The sequence below is a fragment of the Meriones unguiculatus genome, chromosome 8, assembly GCF_030254825.1.
Source record: "Meriones unguiculatus strain TT.TT164.6M chromosome 8, Bangor_MerUng_6.1, whole genome shotgun sequence".
Classification (NCBI taxonomy): Eukaryota; Metazoa; Chordata; class Mammalia; order Rodentia; family Muridae; genus Meriones; species Meriones unguiculatus.
In genome coordinates this window covers 102,414,044-102,432,500 of record NC_083356.1, presented here as the reverse complement: position 1 = coordinate 102,432,500, position 18,457 = coordinate 102,414,044, and the positions used below count along the sequence as shown (strand labels likewise).

Sequence of the window (18,457 nt, the reverse complement as noted above, 5' to 3'; positions counted from 1 at the left end):
CTCTCAGATTTGGGCCTTCTGGGACAAATGTAGGTGTAGTCAGCTCAGTGGTGCTGCAGCCACAAAACTTAGGCTGTTAAAGCGGTCCACTGGGAGTCCAGCCACAGCAGCAGAACTGGGAGGCAGGTACAGATTCCTGCTGGAAAGTCCTGAGGAGCCCCTACAGCTGTCCATGGATGAGGGTGGCCCAGCAGGCCTGGTGGAACTGGGTGTGCCGTAATAGCGGCTGTCCATCACTGAGGGACTGTGCAGCTGGCATAGTCACAGGCTCGGAGGCCCTCAGGGGCCATGTAGCTGCTCGCAAACCTGGGATCCGGAAGGCTGGTGCCATGAACCTGAGACTCAGAAGGCTCTGTGTCCTGCAGACACAGGACCCGGAAGGCTGGAATAGCTGGTAGCCACTGCTGAGGAACTAAGAAACCTACCTCTGCCATCTCAGTCCTCAGACAGGAGGTTCTGTGCTATGAGCTTCGGGTACTGTTGGGCCCTACAAGAAGTGCAGGGGGGTCGAATGGTCGCCACTCTCCGTCCCCAGAAGTCCGTGGGTGACCTGGATCTAAATGGTCTCAGCTCACGTATTGTCCCCTCTGGCCAAGGAAGCCTCAATGTCAAAGTTCTGACTTAGGCTGCCCCTCTACGCATCAATTTCGGAATTTCAGATCCGCTGCTTCTCAGATACTGTGCATGCTGAATGCCGCCATCTTGGATCCCTCTTTAGACAACTCTCAATGCACCATCCAGTCTGACATAAATGCAACATCTCACATCTCAGTCTTAGATTTTGGAACAACACGTGTCACAAATGCCAAGTAAATAAATAAACAAACAAAAAAATCTTATCTTTGCTTCTCTTTTGGCGCCTTTAACTTTTCAAGACTTCCAGATGGATTGAGAAACCTTTGGTATACAGTTGACTCCTCTTCTTACCACTCAAGCTGAGCTACAATACTATTAAATACAAAATACTATTTGATTACAATACTATTAAATTACAATTACAGTTACGGGCTGGAGAGATGGCTCAGTGGTTAAGAGCGCCGTCTGCTTTTCCAAAGGACCCAAGTTCAATTCCCAGCACCCACCATGGCAGCTCACAATTACAGTTACAATACTATGAATTACAATACTATTAAAAATATCTTCAAATGGGTCAAGCCCACTTCAAGCTCATGTCTTTCTATTATTACCAATACCTCTATGAACCCACATGTACCTATTCATTCCTGTGTCTGTCCCTTGATATAATATGTTAGTTCTTTCTTTTCCTATGTAAATTATGGGTATTTACTGAAATATATGTTTTTTAATCTGTTAAAATTAAAGGTCTTTCGTCAGGTAAATAATGTTTTCATGTTACTGGAGTGTTTTGTAATTATCAAATAAAAGACATACAGGGGGATACAAAGTGAATAAAGTGTAATTAATAAAAATTAAAATAAAAAATATTTAAAAAAACAAAAGACATACATATGTATATATATATATATTTATTTCATACTGTTTGTTCAACAATGTTTTTATAATATTTCTCATTAAAGGAGAATTAATTAAATACAGCTTAACAGTTATTTCATGTGGTATTTAAATATATGTAGATTATATTTATTATTTTTAAAGTATATATTCATAATATGAGAATACTCTTTTCTGTCTTCCTTTGTAGGGAAACTATTTGGATTCAAATTTCCTGGTTTGAGAGTTCTAACATACAGAAAGCAGTCCTTGCCACAGGAAGACCCGGATGTGGTCGTCATTGATTCCTCTAAGCACAGCGATGACTCCGTGGCCATGAAGCATTTCAAGTCTCCCACGAAAGAAAGTTGCAGTCCCTCTGAAGCAGACGATACGAAAGCCTTGATACAGCCTAGCCAGTGTTCTCCTTTAGTGAACATATCCGGGCCTCTAGACCACTCCTCTCCCAAAAGACAATGGGACCGCCTCTACCCTGACATGCTGCAGTCAAGTTCCCAACTAACACACTCCAGGTCAAGGGAGAGCCTCTGTAGCATCCGGAGGGCATCTTCAGTTCATGATATAGAAGGGTTCAGTGTCCACCCCAAGAACGTATTCAGAGATCGACATGCCAGCGAAGGTAGGTAGCGTGGAAACATTGTTTCATTGGGTACTGGAGATCTATTTTTACGTTGTTTCAAAACTGAACAGTAATCTGTTTCTTCAAAGAAGAAATGTGATTAAAAGCTATAAAGACTTTTTTTCTCTCATTTCCTCTTTGAACCCTAGTGAGTAATTTGGTTTCTCTTGGCTTCTTTATCGGTTTTTCTGAAATAGTATAACCATTATCAGTCTGCTTCCTGCTGTGTTAATTAATTAATGCTTAATTTAAGAAGTGATTAGGTGATGAATTCTATCATCTTAAGCATAATTAATTTTGCTGGGTTTAGCAAGTGATCACACCCTGGAAGAAAGAATAGTGAGCCCTCATAGGAGCACCTTATTGACCATCAGCAGTGGGAGAGAGGTCAGAAGAAGCTAAGAAGTTAGTGGGGAAACCTACTCGACAACTTAGAAAGAGTAGTCAGAGTTTATTTTCACTCTAGCCTTGGCTCACATTTCCAAAACAGGCAGAGTGAAAAGTGTACTTTGAAAGCCATCACAGAAGCAATCCATCTTTAGCATGAGAATAGATAACTTGGTCTGAGTAGTTATATGCCTGAAGCAGTATGAGTGTTTGGCACACATTAAGTATCATTTAAATCACCCAACAATCCTGTATGTTAGGAACCAGTTTCAAACTCCATTTATAGGTAAGTAAACTGCCACGGGGCAAGAAGGTATGAGAGCTAGTCCGTGTTGAGGCTCCTGTGTGCCTCACTGCTTGAAAAGCCTCAAATCCAGGCAGCAATCACCCTCCTTCACTCCTATCCCAGCAGACATCACTGTAAGAAAAGGTCTGCTCAGTTCAAGGAGTCTGAGAGTCCGAGTAACCTGCCTAGATACTCAGATGCGCTATTTCAACCCTTGCAGAACTGGATTCCTGAACAGTCTGCTGTTCCTTCCCAGATCCTCATTCTCTCAAGTGTCTTTGCCACCTGAGCTGTTGTGAGCTGTGTTTTCAAGAACATAAATCTGCTCATTAAGGTCTTTACTATGGCACCCTAATCACTATACCAAATGAGCCAAGATATTTTTTTAAAACTCACTTTTTCAGCTCCTTTGGAGACTGCCCATACCAGGATAATTTGCTAATTCACAAAACTATTCTGCACAGCTTCCTCCATCACTTTGTTCTGTGTATAACTCAGCTTCAAGCACTGGTTTCTCCCTTCCCAAACCAGAGGAATAAAATGATTTCCAGAATGAAATGAAACCTGTATTTTCAAAAGTAGTGGATATTGTAGCATTTATTTCATTTTATGGTTACCAACACATACACACACACACAGACACACACACACACACAAATACATACCTGTATAGACATACAGATATACATCAAATATGGTTTATGTGAAAACAAATGCCATGAGCCACCCTTGATGGGCACTCTAGTACCCATCTTCAGACTTAGCACCAAGTCCAGTGCTCTGCTTATGACAGGTACTCAATACTATTGCCTTGGCATTGAGAGAACCATGCACATGAATCATTTTCCAATATCAAACTCATAAGGCTATAATGAGCTCCTTCCCACACATACATTGATTTAACCCAAAGCTTGTATTGAATCATGTAGGGAATCTTTCTAAAGAGCACAGTGAAGTAGAAAAGACAGAAGAGCTGAAAGAAAAGAAGTTGGTGGGGGTTTTGAGGGAGGATTTCAAAGAGAGATAAGAAGCAGAAACTGTCTCAGAACAGAAAGAATAATTCAGTATAAGACAAAGTGGAGAAACTTTGTTAAGAGAGTAATTAGCATATCCACTTTAACTTACGGTCTGACAGAAGCCAAAAGAAAAATAAAATTGAAGATGATTCCCAAGCTAGGAAATTATGATCTTGACTATTTAAGAATAGGAGGTCCAATCTTTTCTGACCAAATGAAAGCTGTATGACTGGGCATTTGAACAATGCACCCTGTGAATGAATTATGATAAATTCAGTGGGGTTTCAGACGAACAGCCGATGCTTTAGTTTGCCCCTGCCAGTTAGGATACCCGTCTTTAGCAAACCTGCTGGATCTTTAGAGCTTTCCGTGGGAAACTGAGTGTAGGGTAATCAATTTGAAAAATCAAGCTTCTCAGACACAACACACCGTGCGTGCTTTGCCTGTGTTTCGATAGAATGGCTTAGGATTGTATATTGAGTTTTATAACCTCTATTGTTTTCCTCTCAGGTGGCTTCCACACAGTACAGTTACTGATATAGGAATGGGTGATGTGATATCTTTTAGATATCACAGTACAGTAACTGTCGATGGATAGATAGCGCTCAGTTTTCCTCTCCTCTCTGGACTCGGCAGTTCTCAGTAAAGTATCACTGTCTCGCCAATAGCAAGCCAAGTGTGTAGCTGCAGACTGACATACCCACAGGGCTTTCGGCCACAGTACTTCAACCACAAAATGATCTTACCTAAGAAAATCACAGACAGGTTTAGAAGAAACTACCATTCCTTGGGCTGTATAATTCTATATGTGAGAAACTGAGCATAATTGGAAGAGTAGATGGAAGACCTTCCAGTTGATTGTAGTTTTAAGAATCTTTGAAAATGATTAAGATATAAAACCCTAGATATATCAGAGTTGAAGCTGAGATGTTTCTCATTCTAACACATTTCTGTGCTCATAAGCACTCTATTTTTACAGTATTGTCGATATTTAACAAATATATTAGCAGTTAGTATTTTACATATCTTCTTATTTATGTCTTTTGTAGAGTACCTTGGAATTTTCCTTCCCAAAACACATATTACAGAGAACTGTCAGTTTTTCCGGTGATCTGTGCCAAGTTAATATTTTAAAAAATTCAGTAAAAGTGTAATATTATAAAAACAAAGATAAAAGTAGATATGAAGAATATAAACATGAATTAATTCATTATGACATTCAAGAGACATGGAATTAGTCTGCCAAAATACTATAAAAGAGTCTAACTGTTCTCCATTCTGCACTTTATATCTCTGGGACTATAGATGTCACAATCAATATGTTACTTTAGGCAGTTTGTCCTTTAACTTCAGAACAATTTTACACCCCCCCAAAAGCATTAATTAAATAAAATCATTGGTGAGCATAGAAGAAAAAAGAATAAGCCAACAATAAGCCAACAATAGTGTTGGTTTATTTCTATCTTCAGGATCATTCTTCCTCTGCATCAATGCCTCACGAACTCTATGCTAGCTCTGCTGCTATTGTCTTTAAAGCATCTAGGCTTAGTGAATACAAGTGTCTGTGTGTATACGCATACACTCGTGTGTGGGGGGATACACACGTGTGTATGGGGATACACACGTGTGTGCTTGTGGCAGGAGAACACTCTTTTAGTAGTTTCAAGCAGTGCTGGGGATCAAATCCAGTGCCACATAAATGATAATCAAGTGCTGTGCTATCAAACTAAACTCCAGCTCCATTTCTTTTTTTTTTTTTTTCTAACAACTTGCAAAGCAGTTACTCGTGATTTTAGACTACTCTGAGGGTGGCCTTATTTCTATGTCAACAAGATCTTGTCCCGTGTTCTTTTAATTTTATTTTTTAATGATTTGTGAAAGGGGAAGAGAAAATTGCCATTACAAGTCACATATTATTCATATACGTCAAACCAAGGCAGATTTCTCTCTAACAATTTCATAAACCATAGTATTGGAATTACTTTCACAATAAGCTTGGAAGCAATTATGCTCTACCTTAAGATTTAGAATATGCATAGTGATGAGATAGATGGCGATGAATGTATATGTTTCAAAATCTTGTATATTTTTGAATGGTTTGTTATGACTTCAATTAGTTTGAGCTTGTGTATTTCAAAGCCGGTAACACATATTAATCCACATTTTCAGTACCGTATAGAAAACATTTAGATCACTACTCTCAAAATAAATCTGAAAACACTCTATGCCAAGATATAAAAACAGCCTGTTTTAATATAAACAAATTTATAAACATTCTCAGTTTTATGCTGCATAGTAAAAATGCAAAATATTTTTATACAAGAAAGTCTTTCATTGCTATGTTGCAATGACTTTTTTCTCATTAAACACAGTTTGGTATTTTTAAGGTATACAGTAAAGTGTAGTTGAGGGTAAGAGGACAGTTAATAAAATTGTTCTAAATTATCGAAATTGGCTTAGTAATCCAACATCTTAGAAACGTTTTCCATACTAACATATTAAGATTTAATCACACAGAAAAATATTTGACATGCAAAATGTTGTGTGGTTTTCCTTTGATCTGTTGCAAGCTACAGTTGAGAAGACATCAAAATTGGCTTTTGACAAGGTTGTAAGTTACCATAATTGCCAGCAACTGTGCAGATCTCTCCCCAAAATGCTTTAATTATAAAACCTGTAACTTATCGCTGTTTAAAATCAGTGACATGAGTATTTTACTTACTTGCAATGTTTATTATGGTTAATGGTTTGCTCGTTAATGGCTTATGATATTAACCTCCATCAAAAATACATTGTATTTACGTCCTCATTTCTCTGATTGTTTCCACTGAGCTTGTTTGGTGTGCTTAACACAAGTTTAGTCTTCTTTTTTTTATATTTCTCTCTCTTTTATCCTTATATGCTCAAAACAGACAACGGTCGCAATGTCAAAGGTAATGCATAAGTCAAGCTTCGCCATCTGATGCTTACAGTGCCCTTTCCTTGGCATGTTATCTTGCCTGCTGTATGCCCTGTTGATGCTACATCTCCATGCCGCTCTCAGCTAGTCCAGGTGCCTGGTGGAGACATCATGGCTTGGTTTTGCTGGAGACATGATTACTTTCTCTGCTGTGCCATCAAAGTGATGATGAACACCTTTTTATCCTGAGCAAAAGAATGTTAAGACTGACAGTGAACGGTTCATAACTATTTGGACAGCAACAAGTACCAAGGCGAATATATTCCAGTGGGAAAGAAAGCGCCTAAGCTGTTTCAGGGAATTTGTTTTTTTTTTTTTTTCTTGAGTACAAGATTAAATAGAATGGTCAAAGGGCTCTATAACAGCATCACTTCACTTCTTCCTCTTTTGTTTCCTTAAAACTAGTTTCACGTTCCTGGATGGCAGGGGGTATGGTTTTAAGCTTACTGTAGTAGTATACTGTTCTTGCATGACAGTCATTTTCTATTTATCCTCTATTATATTTCAGTATCATTTTAAATTGTATTCTATAATATTCTAATCACTGCCATGGTTTACAGCTACCACAGGGTACTATTTAACTGGGAGATATTCTGGATAAATTTGGATTTGGCTAAATATTTAAAATCCAATTCAGTTTTGGCTATCACAGTAAGTGGAAGGATCAAAACTTTTGGCTTGATTTTTGGCCATGCATGCCACTGTGGGTGTGTAAATGGTGACAGTGATACATTTTGTGCATGTATGTTGCATGACCATGTCTCCACCAGTAACCATCATTACTCAGAACTTACTGTCTCGGCCTCTTCTTTATGTCGCTGGTACTCTGACCACTGTGCAGTTTTGTGTATCGACTTCTTAACTGATTCCCTAATTAATTTGGAACTACTATTGCTGATGAATAGGACTAGAGGCTACAGATATTATGTGACCAGAATCTCAGAATAATTTGGAAATAAGTGAGATTGTGGGATTTTTTTCCTTTGCCTTTCCTATCATTTATAAACACTTCAAGAAAGTTCTGTGCAAGAGACCTCCAGTAGTGGGACAGGGTCTTATCTACATTATTATTCTGTTCTTGGTCTGTCCATTTTAACATTTAAAAGGGATCAAACTAATTCTAGTTGTGGGTAGCAGTTTTAGTTGACAATTCAGAATATATATATCTTCAAAAAGACCATGAGGACCTATTGCCTGCTTGTTCCTTGGAAACACTAATGTTTAAGATGAGTAAATGAGTAGACATTGATTTTCCAGTGATTTTTTTTAACTGAAGGAAAAAGTGAATCTAGCTTTTTTCGTTTGTCTGGTTTTTGTTATTTTTTTTTATTTTTTGGTGGGTAGAAATTTGGCTGAACTCAAACTGCTGGTCTAGTGGTAAGGCTATAATTTTAGGGGCAGATAAACCACTTCTGTGAGTGGGCCCTTATTAAATTCCTAACGCCCAAAGAAAGAAAGAGGCATGGGACCCAGGGAGAGAAAGGAGGAGAGAAAGACAGAGAAAAAGAACCTACCTCCAGTTCATCTATTTGTCAAAGATAAAGTAATTTTATTTTCATTTCATTAGTTGTTACATTAAACCAACCTTCACTCTCAATCCCTCTGCTTTCTAAAAGAAATTCTAATCACCTGATTGAAGCTTGCTTTGTGTGTGTGCGCGCACATACTTCAGTGCGCATCAGTTTTACAATTATCGTTTTTATAAAACCACAAATAGGTACAGGATGATCCATCAAGCATGCTTGTAAAATAAATTAATACTGACTCTAAGCCTTAATCAATAAAAGAAAAATACACTGCTTTGCATACAAAATCTATCATTACAATTAAGAATTACCCTACAAAATGAATAAATAACCTCATAGTATAGGTGAAGATTTTGCTGGACTGTCTGGTTGCTCCCCTTAGAGCTCAGGCTCTGCCTAATTCCTCCTCACAATGGGTACAGACATCTGTATTTTCAGAAAAGTCCATACATTAACTATCTTGAGAAGTCTGCTTTAGTATCACACACAAAAAATCTAGCACTAACCTAAATCCTCCCTTCTTCCATCTGTCCCCAGTGGACAGAAATCTATTCTCTGGCTGCCGGAACTCTAATCATAAAAATCTCACCAACGAAAGACAATAAACTAGCATTCAGCCTTTTCTCCCAAAAGTAAATAATTTCTTCACAACCTTTTTCTTCGAGTCAGTTCTTTTTCCCTTCAATTAGTTTCCCTAGCATTCTGACACCTCAAGCAACAGTTAATTGTTATTTTTAGCAGCCATAACCCCTGTAGGAGGAGGAAAACTACTTCATAGAAATTGCCTAATATGTGTAGATAATATAATTTGGGGTGCTATCTCTAGAACATGAAAAAGATTTCCAATTTTTCTTTAGTGACTCACACCCAGTCATTCTAAATCATAGATACAGTCTTTATTCCTCTTGTCCTATTTAGTAAGTCATTGATAATGTTGTGCTCCTAAATTGTTTAAGACCCTGGATTTCTATTTCATGTTAACCTGTTTCCAACTAGTCCGTGACATTATCACGAGTTGGAAACCATTTGATTCCTCTGTAAGCAGGAAACCTATAAGGCAGTTAAGAGAGAGTGACAGAGAGAGAGAGAGGGAGGGAGGGAGGGAGGGAGGGAGGGAAGGAAGGAAGGAAGGAAGGAAGGAAGGAAGGAAGGAAGGAAAGACGGAAGGAAGGAAAGACGGAAGGAAGGAAAGACGGAAGGAAGGAAAGAAAGAAAGATCTGACAAACTTGTTCGTCATCCTCTGTATTGACCATTACCCAGAAGCCTATGACCTTATTAGGATTTGCAAATTGATTCTCAGTGGTGACAATTTGCTTTGCCAAATTATATGTCACACAGTGAAAAAGAATTTGTAGCTACTGAATCCAAATAACTTGATGAGTATCTCTTACGTCTTTTCCTGAGAGCTACAACGATTTCTGGATGCCGCTTATTCACTGAGTTCTTTGGCAAAGCTTCGTTGCTAATGCTACCTTGGCATTTTCTCTAATGTTAATATGCCTTAGTAATCCACTTCATTAAATTTAGCAAAATAAACTCAATGTCCTAAGCAATAGATACAGTTCCAACAAAACAGCAAAGTGAAGGCCCTTGCTGCCTGAGAAGGCAGACCTGAGAACCAAAGTTTGACTACAAGAAACCATGTTAAACCTCGTAAAGAGAGAACCAATTCCATGGGATTGTCCTATGATGTCCATATGCACGTGCCTTGACAGTTCTGCCCATAAAGACATATGACACACAACACCACCATCACCACAAACAACAACAACAATAATAATAAAGCATTTACTTACTCCTGATAAATGTAAATAGTCTCATTACTTATATAGATTTCTAAACACTTTTAAACTTCTTAGTTACTGCTGAATCTCCGTGCATAGTTGGAAAACGGAGGTTATTTTATAACTTCATCAGACGCTTGTACTGAAATTTCCCTGACTGTTGGTGTAGCCCACCTGATCACCCTCTTTCCATCCTCTAATCACACGCTGCATACTCACGGTGTTATGCCTTTTGTAACTCTCCCTCAAAGAAAGTCTGTCTCCTGGTACATTTTTGATTCTTTTATTCCCTTCCACTGAATCTATTGTGACTCTTCATTTCTGCCTGCTCCTTCACTTTAAATTCATTTACTTTGTTTTTCAGGCTAATCTCCTTTCTTTCATTAGAATCCCAAATCCCATCTGTTCATGATCATTGTCAGTGAGGCTACCTGTCACCTCAGTCCTCAGCAAGGCCTCTCTGACTGTAGACCTAGGAGGTAGGAAACCTTGTGTTTTGATTTCTGGTCTTTGACTTATACCCTTTGGCCTCAAATCCTATCAGCTTAGTGTAGAATTGGTGAAAAGGAGTATTATTAATTCCTGCCTTAAAGCACCGGGCATTTATTCTGTTGAAATTTGAATAGACTGGAGAAATCTATGAAATCTATGAGATTTTTGCAGAATCTAAAAGACTTCTAGGTGTAAATATTTGACTTGAAGTCCAGAGAAAGAAGAACACTGCACTTTGTACATGAGAAAAAATAAGCTTGAAACGCAGTATCTAAGTAGGGCACATAAATGATTTAAAATACGCTGTTAGGCTGAACTCATTAAATACATTTATTCAAAAGAAAGTTTTTATTAAGTCTTTCACACTAAAAGTCCAAAACAAATAAACTGAAATGACTGTGTAGGAGTTTGTTTTTTGTTGTTGTTATTATTGTTGTTTTTCAGTATTAAATGAGAGAAGCTAAAACAAGGACTGTAAAGAGGTTGCAAGTTAAGGGCAAGTTAAGACATTTTATCAAAGAGTTGCTCAACTCTAGCAGAGAAGATATCATTTTCTCAGTAAGTACTGTGTTTTACACACTAGATTCTCCTGAAATGGAATTCAGAGATAGTTAACCATTTCTAAAATAATATCAAGATCCTCTAATTTTCATATAAAGGATTCACAAAAGCAAAGCCATTGATAATCATATAATACATGTATTACTATGTTTGTGTTTGACTATAAATATACTGAGGACATCTCAGTACAGAAAGTTGGCTTTCAAGAAACGAGGCAAGCTATTAAATATCCCATATAAAAACAGTATAGTGGGGGAGCAGTCATACTCAATGATAACAGATGGGGTTTTAACAAAAATTATAAATGTGTTAAATACTGAAAATAATAATAAACCAAGAGAGGGAGCTTAGGAAGTGTGGTATTCTCACGAGAGAGCTGTCCTTCCCATTAAGCATTCTTTCAAATTGCTTCACTACATGAAAAAAATGTAAAAATGGATTGTACAGAAGATAGACACATCACTGAATGTTAAGACACCTTACCTTCATGTTGAAAACTATCCTGCAAACCACATGCATTGCGAAGAATAAGAAGTTGTGCTGGCAAGATGGAGCTGCAGGTAAAAAGAGCTTATTGCACAAGAGTGCTGACCGCACATAATTATTTTAAAGTAATGAATAAATAAATAAATAAATAAATAAATAAATAAATAAATAAATAAATGATGATAATAGTTGGCAGAAATGTCTATCAAAGCACTACAGTGGAAATCTCTAGACTGTTAGTAAGCTGTCACTGAAAACCATGCCAGAAGTTGAGCATTTAGAGTGTGGGTGTCCTTTCATGAGGGTACATGACATTTGACATTGAGAAGTGGATAATGATGTAAAAGATTACAAAAGGCATTTTGTTTAGAACCTTAGCATAATTCCTGTAGCTACCTGGATAATATAATATTTTCTCCCAGTCACTAAACAAGACTCAAATTCCTTATTTTACACACTTACTTGTGGAAGGTGCAGACACAAACTGTCGCCAGAGCTCTGAGGTTTTGTGTTGTGCACTCAAATGCTACAAATTTTGCAATTCTAGATAACATAATTTTTCAAAAAAGTGACATGCTCTAATACAATTAGGTGAGGGCATTAAAGCCCTTCCTCGTGTTGAAAACATGGAGTGTATAAGCACCCATGTTCATCGTAAATATAGCCCTGAAAATTTAGTATTATGCAACCCTGCAAAGTATGATGTCTGCTTTATTGAGAACACATTACAGATTCATAACATTACAAGCATTTTGACTATATGCGTGCCCCTTGGAACACATGCAACAGGTTGTCAAAGTGAGACTAAGAGTTGTGGTACTTGAATTTTCCATCATTATGACATCCAAAAGGCACCCTGATAAATGTCCCTTTTTGGCAATATTTCAGAGCCCATAAACATAACTGTAGTTAATAATATGGAGTAGCCAGAACTAGACATAGGGTAATAAAATTACACTAACGTATTTTGCCTGCATGTTAACATCCTAAATCAGCTATGCAGACAATTTTTTACAGAAATACAACATAGAGAAGGGTATTTTATAAATAAATTCAAATTCAAAAGCTGGACTTTAATGATTCCAATACAATTTTGCTGTCTGCCTAAATTTCACCATCTATGTCTCTTATTCTTACCCCTAGGTACCAATAAATTATCCAGGGAAAGAAAATATAGCATTACAGTTAGGAGGAAGACAATGTCTAAGATGTCTGAAGTCCCGGCATGTGTTACAAACTTTAACAAATGTGCCTAAAATGTAGGCAAAGAATGTACAAAATAGGAAAAGACCCATCTGAAAAATTATAAAAATAAGAACATTTTGGAGACCTTGACAAGGACATGAAAAATAACATTTCAGAAGTAACGTTTCTGTTAGAATATTTGAATAATTTGATGTCACTTTGCGTCCTATTTCAATCCGATTATATAAGTAGAAGAGAGTATCTTTATGTAAATGAGTACATGCACAAGAGCATTCTTTGCATAAACGGGCTAGGTCCTCAGCATGGCAGTGAAAAGTGCAACCCCAAGAAAGGCAATGTTTGTTAAGTATAAACATTTTTAATCACTTCCAACTTTGTAACTTAAATAATATAAACTTCTGTAACAAAATTAATATGTTTCTATTAATAATAACTGGATAATTGAAATGGTGAGTAGTGTTCTTAACATTATGTTAGCCTGAGGTGATTGAGTTATTTGAACCCAAAACACAGTCTAAGAATCAATTATTTTTTTCTTTTGAAACACAATGTAGCCTTCTCTGGCCTGAGCAGGCATTTTAATCTCGGTATAATAGAGTGGACACCAGAAATGCCTGCCCTGTCCAAGAGAAGAGCCCCAGGATCACTTGTTTCTAACCCTTAACATCTCTGCAACCTGTTTGCTTCAGGCAGCACTAATCGGAGGCAGGAACTGATGGAGTAGAGCAAGGGAATCTTCTGACCCTGCTCTCTCAGTCAAAAATATTCTGGTTAAGTCCCGTGCTCTGAGAAATCTTAAAACAATTCTTCATGATGCTAAGTGTTTAAGTGATAACACGGAGTAAGCAATGAAGCCAGCACATGAGAAGTCCAGACCATTTCTCGACACCATAAATTGCAGATAATAGATCCATCCCAGGAGAATATGGCATTGCTTAGGGTCCTCACCTTCAACAAGGGAGCCAGGGAGCTTGGCTTCTTCCCACCTGTGTTTGTAAGAGCAGAATGTTGACAGCGTTTGGGAGTTTCTAACGTAGGCATGCTCTGTTTCCCAACTACGGTCTTGTCTATTTAAGCTGTATTTGCCATAGCAGCGTTCTTGTGTATTCTGGTTACAGAATTTTTTTATTTAAAAAAATTAACTGAACATGAAATGAAAAGAAAGATTCCAAGATCCCAAAGTGAATCCTGAAGATTTCAACAGAGTGAGAGAGGCAGGCGTGTGCATGCACATACGCAATACATACATACACACATGCTCACAAACACATTCATGCACACCCCGCACACACTCATACATTCACTCACAGACACCTACACTCACACACATAAACAAAAACACACACACTCTCTCACACAAAAACACACTCTTACAAACAAACACACACAAACTCACACAACACATACACTCACATACACACACAAGCACACACATACACATACACACACATATACATACACACACACATATACACATAGGACACTTTGTCATCTTCAGCCTCATCTGGGTATAAATCTTGTAGAAACTCTGTGAACCATTTCATATAGATAGTAGAAAACCTGAAGAAAGCAACTGGCTTGTCACTTCTCAGTGACATGTGAAAGAGTGTAACAGAAACCAGAGCTGTGCGAACCAAACAGTCACAATTTCAAGATCAACATGATTTCAACCTGGCTTCCCTAAGCCAGCCTCAGAATGGGAAACAAACTCCATGGCTAGCACTTAAGGTGGAACGAAGTTAATACAACAGGACATACAGGGCTTTTTGTTGGTTTGCTTTGGCTTCATTTTTAATTTTCCTAGCCTTAACTAAAAGAAGCCAGTTCACAGCAAAGGCTGACATATGCACTTCTAGGACCAAAAATTTCCCTCTAATTCTCACATGTCCTTCTGTGTGGCAAAAGATGTTCACCTATAAACGGACTGCATTTAGTAATGGGAATCACACTGGTCATGGATCATTAGCAAGGCATTCAAGACCATCGTTTTTATTTTATTTTTCTATTTCTTCTGATACCATTTTTACAAATACTTGTCAATTTCTCTAGGGCCTTTTAATCATATCAAGTCAAGCCTGCTGGGATCCACGTCGGATTCAAACCTCAACAAATACAGCACCATTAACAAGATTCCTCAGCTCACTCTGAATTTTTCAGATGTCAAAACTGAAAAAAAGAATACATCTCCTCCTTCTTCTGATAAAACTATCATTGCTCCCAAGGTTAAAGAACGGACACACAATGTGACAGAGAAAGTGACCCAGGTAGGGCATTGTTTTACATTATTTTTAAATTTCAGCTGCCGGGGGATACTTTCTGATTCATTAAAGTATATTTTCTCTCTGATGAATGGTGGTAAGACATTTATCTCCATGCCTTGAGATATTGAAAAACTCCTAAAGAAACAGAGGAACGAAACTATCTACAATGATTTTTGTCTGTTACTAGATTGAGCCAAATTGAATTAACTTGGTACTGTTTATTGCTCAGAGCTAATTACCCTGCTATTCATCAAGTTTGGTTGTTTATTAATGTGCTGTTGACCCTTATAGTATAAAGCATTTTTAAAGAAATGTAATAGATGTGTGTATGGAACTTTAAAGGTCTAACTGGGATTTATTCCTAACTGTGACCTCTCCTTTTGCACTTGCTCCACTAAATGAAGCCATATGCAAGCTGATGGAAAGGAGAGCTGTCTGAGATGATAAACTATTAGAATGAAATAATGGATCTCACAGCAACAGTATTTTATCATTTTTCAAATAAACATCACAACCTGAATTACATTAAAGGGGCACTGTCCAAAAATCTTGCCTCAAAGAACAAATAAAGATGATTTGTACTTATTACGTCAAAATACCTACCTAAGCATTACCTAGCTTTTGCTTACAGTGCACTTACAATGTTATGGATTCATGGCTCTAAAAATTGTCAAGTAAGCAATTCTTCTACAAACAATTTAGTTAGTATATTTTCCCAGCAAGTCTTTGTATAAACAGCACACAATAAAAAGGTATATTTTACCCCAACCCCTATTCTAAGCACAGAACATTTGTGATCAATAGAGACTTTTTTTTAATTGTAATTACCACAGGTAGTATTGTATTGATGCTTACTTAAAACCTCTTACTTGTATAAAATGAGATGTGTGTGACAGCACTATGCATCTATTATGGCTGGAAGTAGCCAAGGTATGATTGCTGGATGTGAGAAGATATGAATGTAATTTGTGATAGCACCCCTAGGATGGACTTTCATATTTGTACAGTAATTAGGCACACTACTGTTGATCTCTCCCTCTTCTTAACTAGCATAACTAAAGTCAGTACAATAGAGCTAAATAAACATTCAATTATTATTCATATTATACTGACATCGTCTTGGCAGCTTTGAATTTGACTTGCGACCTTTATCTATGTCTTAAAAATTCTTTTTTAAGTAGTGTCTAATATGCAGATATACAGAAATTAAGAGGATTAAGAAGGGAGATTAGCAATGTTAGGGTATAGGTATGGAAGGAATATAAATGAGTGAAGTTGAGAAAACAGCAGAGCAAGCATCATGGGGACTGGCCAAAAACTGTAGTGTGGGACAACCCAAACATATTTCCAGCCAACTATGGTCAGGCTGAAATATTTGATCAAGGGATGTTTCCAAATCTTCTCACCATAAAAGAAGAATGAACTTTAAAATTTAATTTATTAGAATTAACCTCTAATAGTTGAAAAATGAATTTGAAGAATGCCACCTCATTCTTTCTTGGGCAAACAAAGCAAATTAACATCTTCAGCTCCAAGCTATTATGTGTTAGTTTACCACAAGGTTCCATATCCTACCACCCCTGACTAGCCCCCTGTTCGAGGAAAGCGCGAGGCTAGTGTGAGTTAAAGGTGACACCTTTTAGGATTTTTTTTATCTTAGAGTAACAGAGATATATGCAGATATATACATAGCGTATGAATCTGTTAACAAAATGCCTATCAGTAAAGAATCCAGAAACACAGTTTATGGTGGACATAATGGTGGTTAAAGGCAAGACTGATCAGAGAAGAAAATAAGACTCAGATGGGATGCTGAAGCTGGATCTCAAAAGTTGTTTATCAAACTACGTGACATTTAAAGTCAGAAATGAGAATCAAACAAGCTTAAATTTAACTCTTGTCTTCTCTCCTATGGCATGGGATTACACAGAATTGTCTGTGTGAGAATAAGACAAAGTTAAGGGCTGGCAAAACTTCCCAGAGTTGGTCAGGTGAGATGGTCCATGTCTTTAATCCTAGCAACAGAAAGAAGAGGCAGATGGATCTCCTTGAGTTCCAGGCCAGCCAGCACAACAGAGTGAGACTCTGTCTAAAAGCAAAACAAAGAAACAAAACTCAGATTTGATATAAAATGGTTATAATTATATGTGGAAGGTGTTCCTTCTAGTGCTCAGTACACAAGGAATGTGCTCACTCTAAAGTCTCTTCATGGTTTTTTATGACTCTCCTTCTTCTCTCTAGCCAAACACTCAGGGCCTCCTAGAACAGAGGTAGATGACTGTACTCCTGAACTCTACTGTAGTGTCTCCACAAGCTCTACTGTTCTGTCTCCATGAATTCTCTGCACTGCTCTTCAGTACCCTGTCTCTCATGAGAGTTGGGTATATCCTATCTCTGAGTCATTCTGCCAAATCTTTCTCTGACTCATCCCTTTGTCTGCCCCTCAATTAAGTGTTATTGTTTGGGATTAAAGATATGTACCATATTTCCAACTAGAGGGATTAAGGGTGTGTATTCCAGCCAGAGAGATTAAAGGTGTGTACTAAGGGTGTGTCTGCATTCCGGTGGGATCACTCAGACCTAAGTCTTTTGGATCTGATCCCTTTCCAGAGTAGCCATGTTCCTGGATTAAAATTCCTCTAGAGTTGATTAGATCTTTAGTGTGTGGCCCTCATGAAATAGTTTACAGACTACAAAATAACTTCTGGGTCCCATTTTGTCAATCATCACACAAAGATGTTGGTAGCTTCATCAGGCACAAAAGCTGCCAGTGACATGATCTTGGACTTCTCAGCCTTCAGAATTAAAAATATAAAATTGAATAAATGTGCACTGTTAATATGCTATCCAGTTACCAGTATTTTATATATACCAGTCCAAACAGAGCAAATGCTTACCACTCAATGTATCTGAGGCCCACAAAAGTGCTTTTCAGATATTCGGGAATACTACCTCCCTCACTCTCCATATTTGCCCAATACAAGAGCAGACACGAGTTTCTAAAGGGAGTGAGGAGGTAAGCGTGGGAGCCTGCTTATAGAGGACCATGTTTTATAGTATGAACTTCTAGTGAATACAAAGAAGTTCTGAAAAGGAGGACTCAAAGTGGAAATAGCCCTGATTGGGAACAGTTCTACACTGGCACTTAATAACAAATCTTTATTGTCTGCATGCCAAAGCAAACAAGGCAAAGATCAAATGCAAAAAAAAGAAAAAAATTACCTGAAAATATAAAGTCTAATACTGCATTAAAGTAGTCTGACTATCTTATGACTCTTAAGACTATCCTGGTGTTTGGGAAGTTTCCTAACCACAGCTGTCTTTGAAATTTACATATTCATTTGATGCAGCATATTTTCTCTTGCTATCACTAAAATAAACTTTGTAATAAGTTAAAACC

General features: G+C 37.5%; 1 protein-coding gene across 5 annotated transcripts in view; it reads left to right on the top strand.

The window, feature by feature from the left end:
• The window catches only part of Kcnh7 (potassium voltage-gated channel subfamily H member 7), a 494,749-nt gene that overhangs the window by 348,375 nt on the left and 127,917 nt on the right, over positions 1 to 18,457 (top strand). For 3 of the 5 annotated variants that reach the window (XM_060390275.1, XM_060390273.1, XM_060390276.1), the window contains exons 4-7: positions 1,664 to 2,092; positions 6,694 to 6,714; positions 7,146 to 7,169; positions 14,846 to 15,060. In XM_060390275.1, coding sequence (XP_060246258.1) covers positions 1,664 to 2,092; positions 6,694 to 6,714; positions 7,146 to 7,169; positions 14,846 to 15,060 — 689 coding nt within the window. The remainder of the gene's footprint in view (positions 1 to 1,663; positions 2,093 to 6,693; positions 6,715 to 7,145; positions 7,170 to 14,845; positions 15,061 to 18,457) is intronic. The other 2 variants (XM_021637080.2, XM_021637081.2) reach the window with 2 other exon arrangements.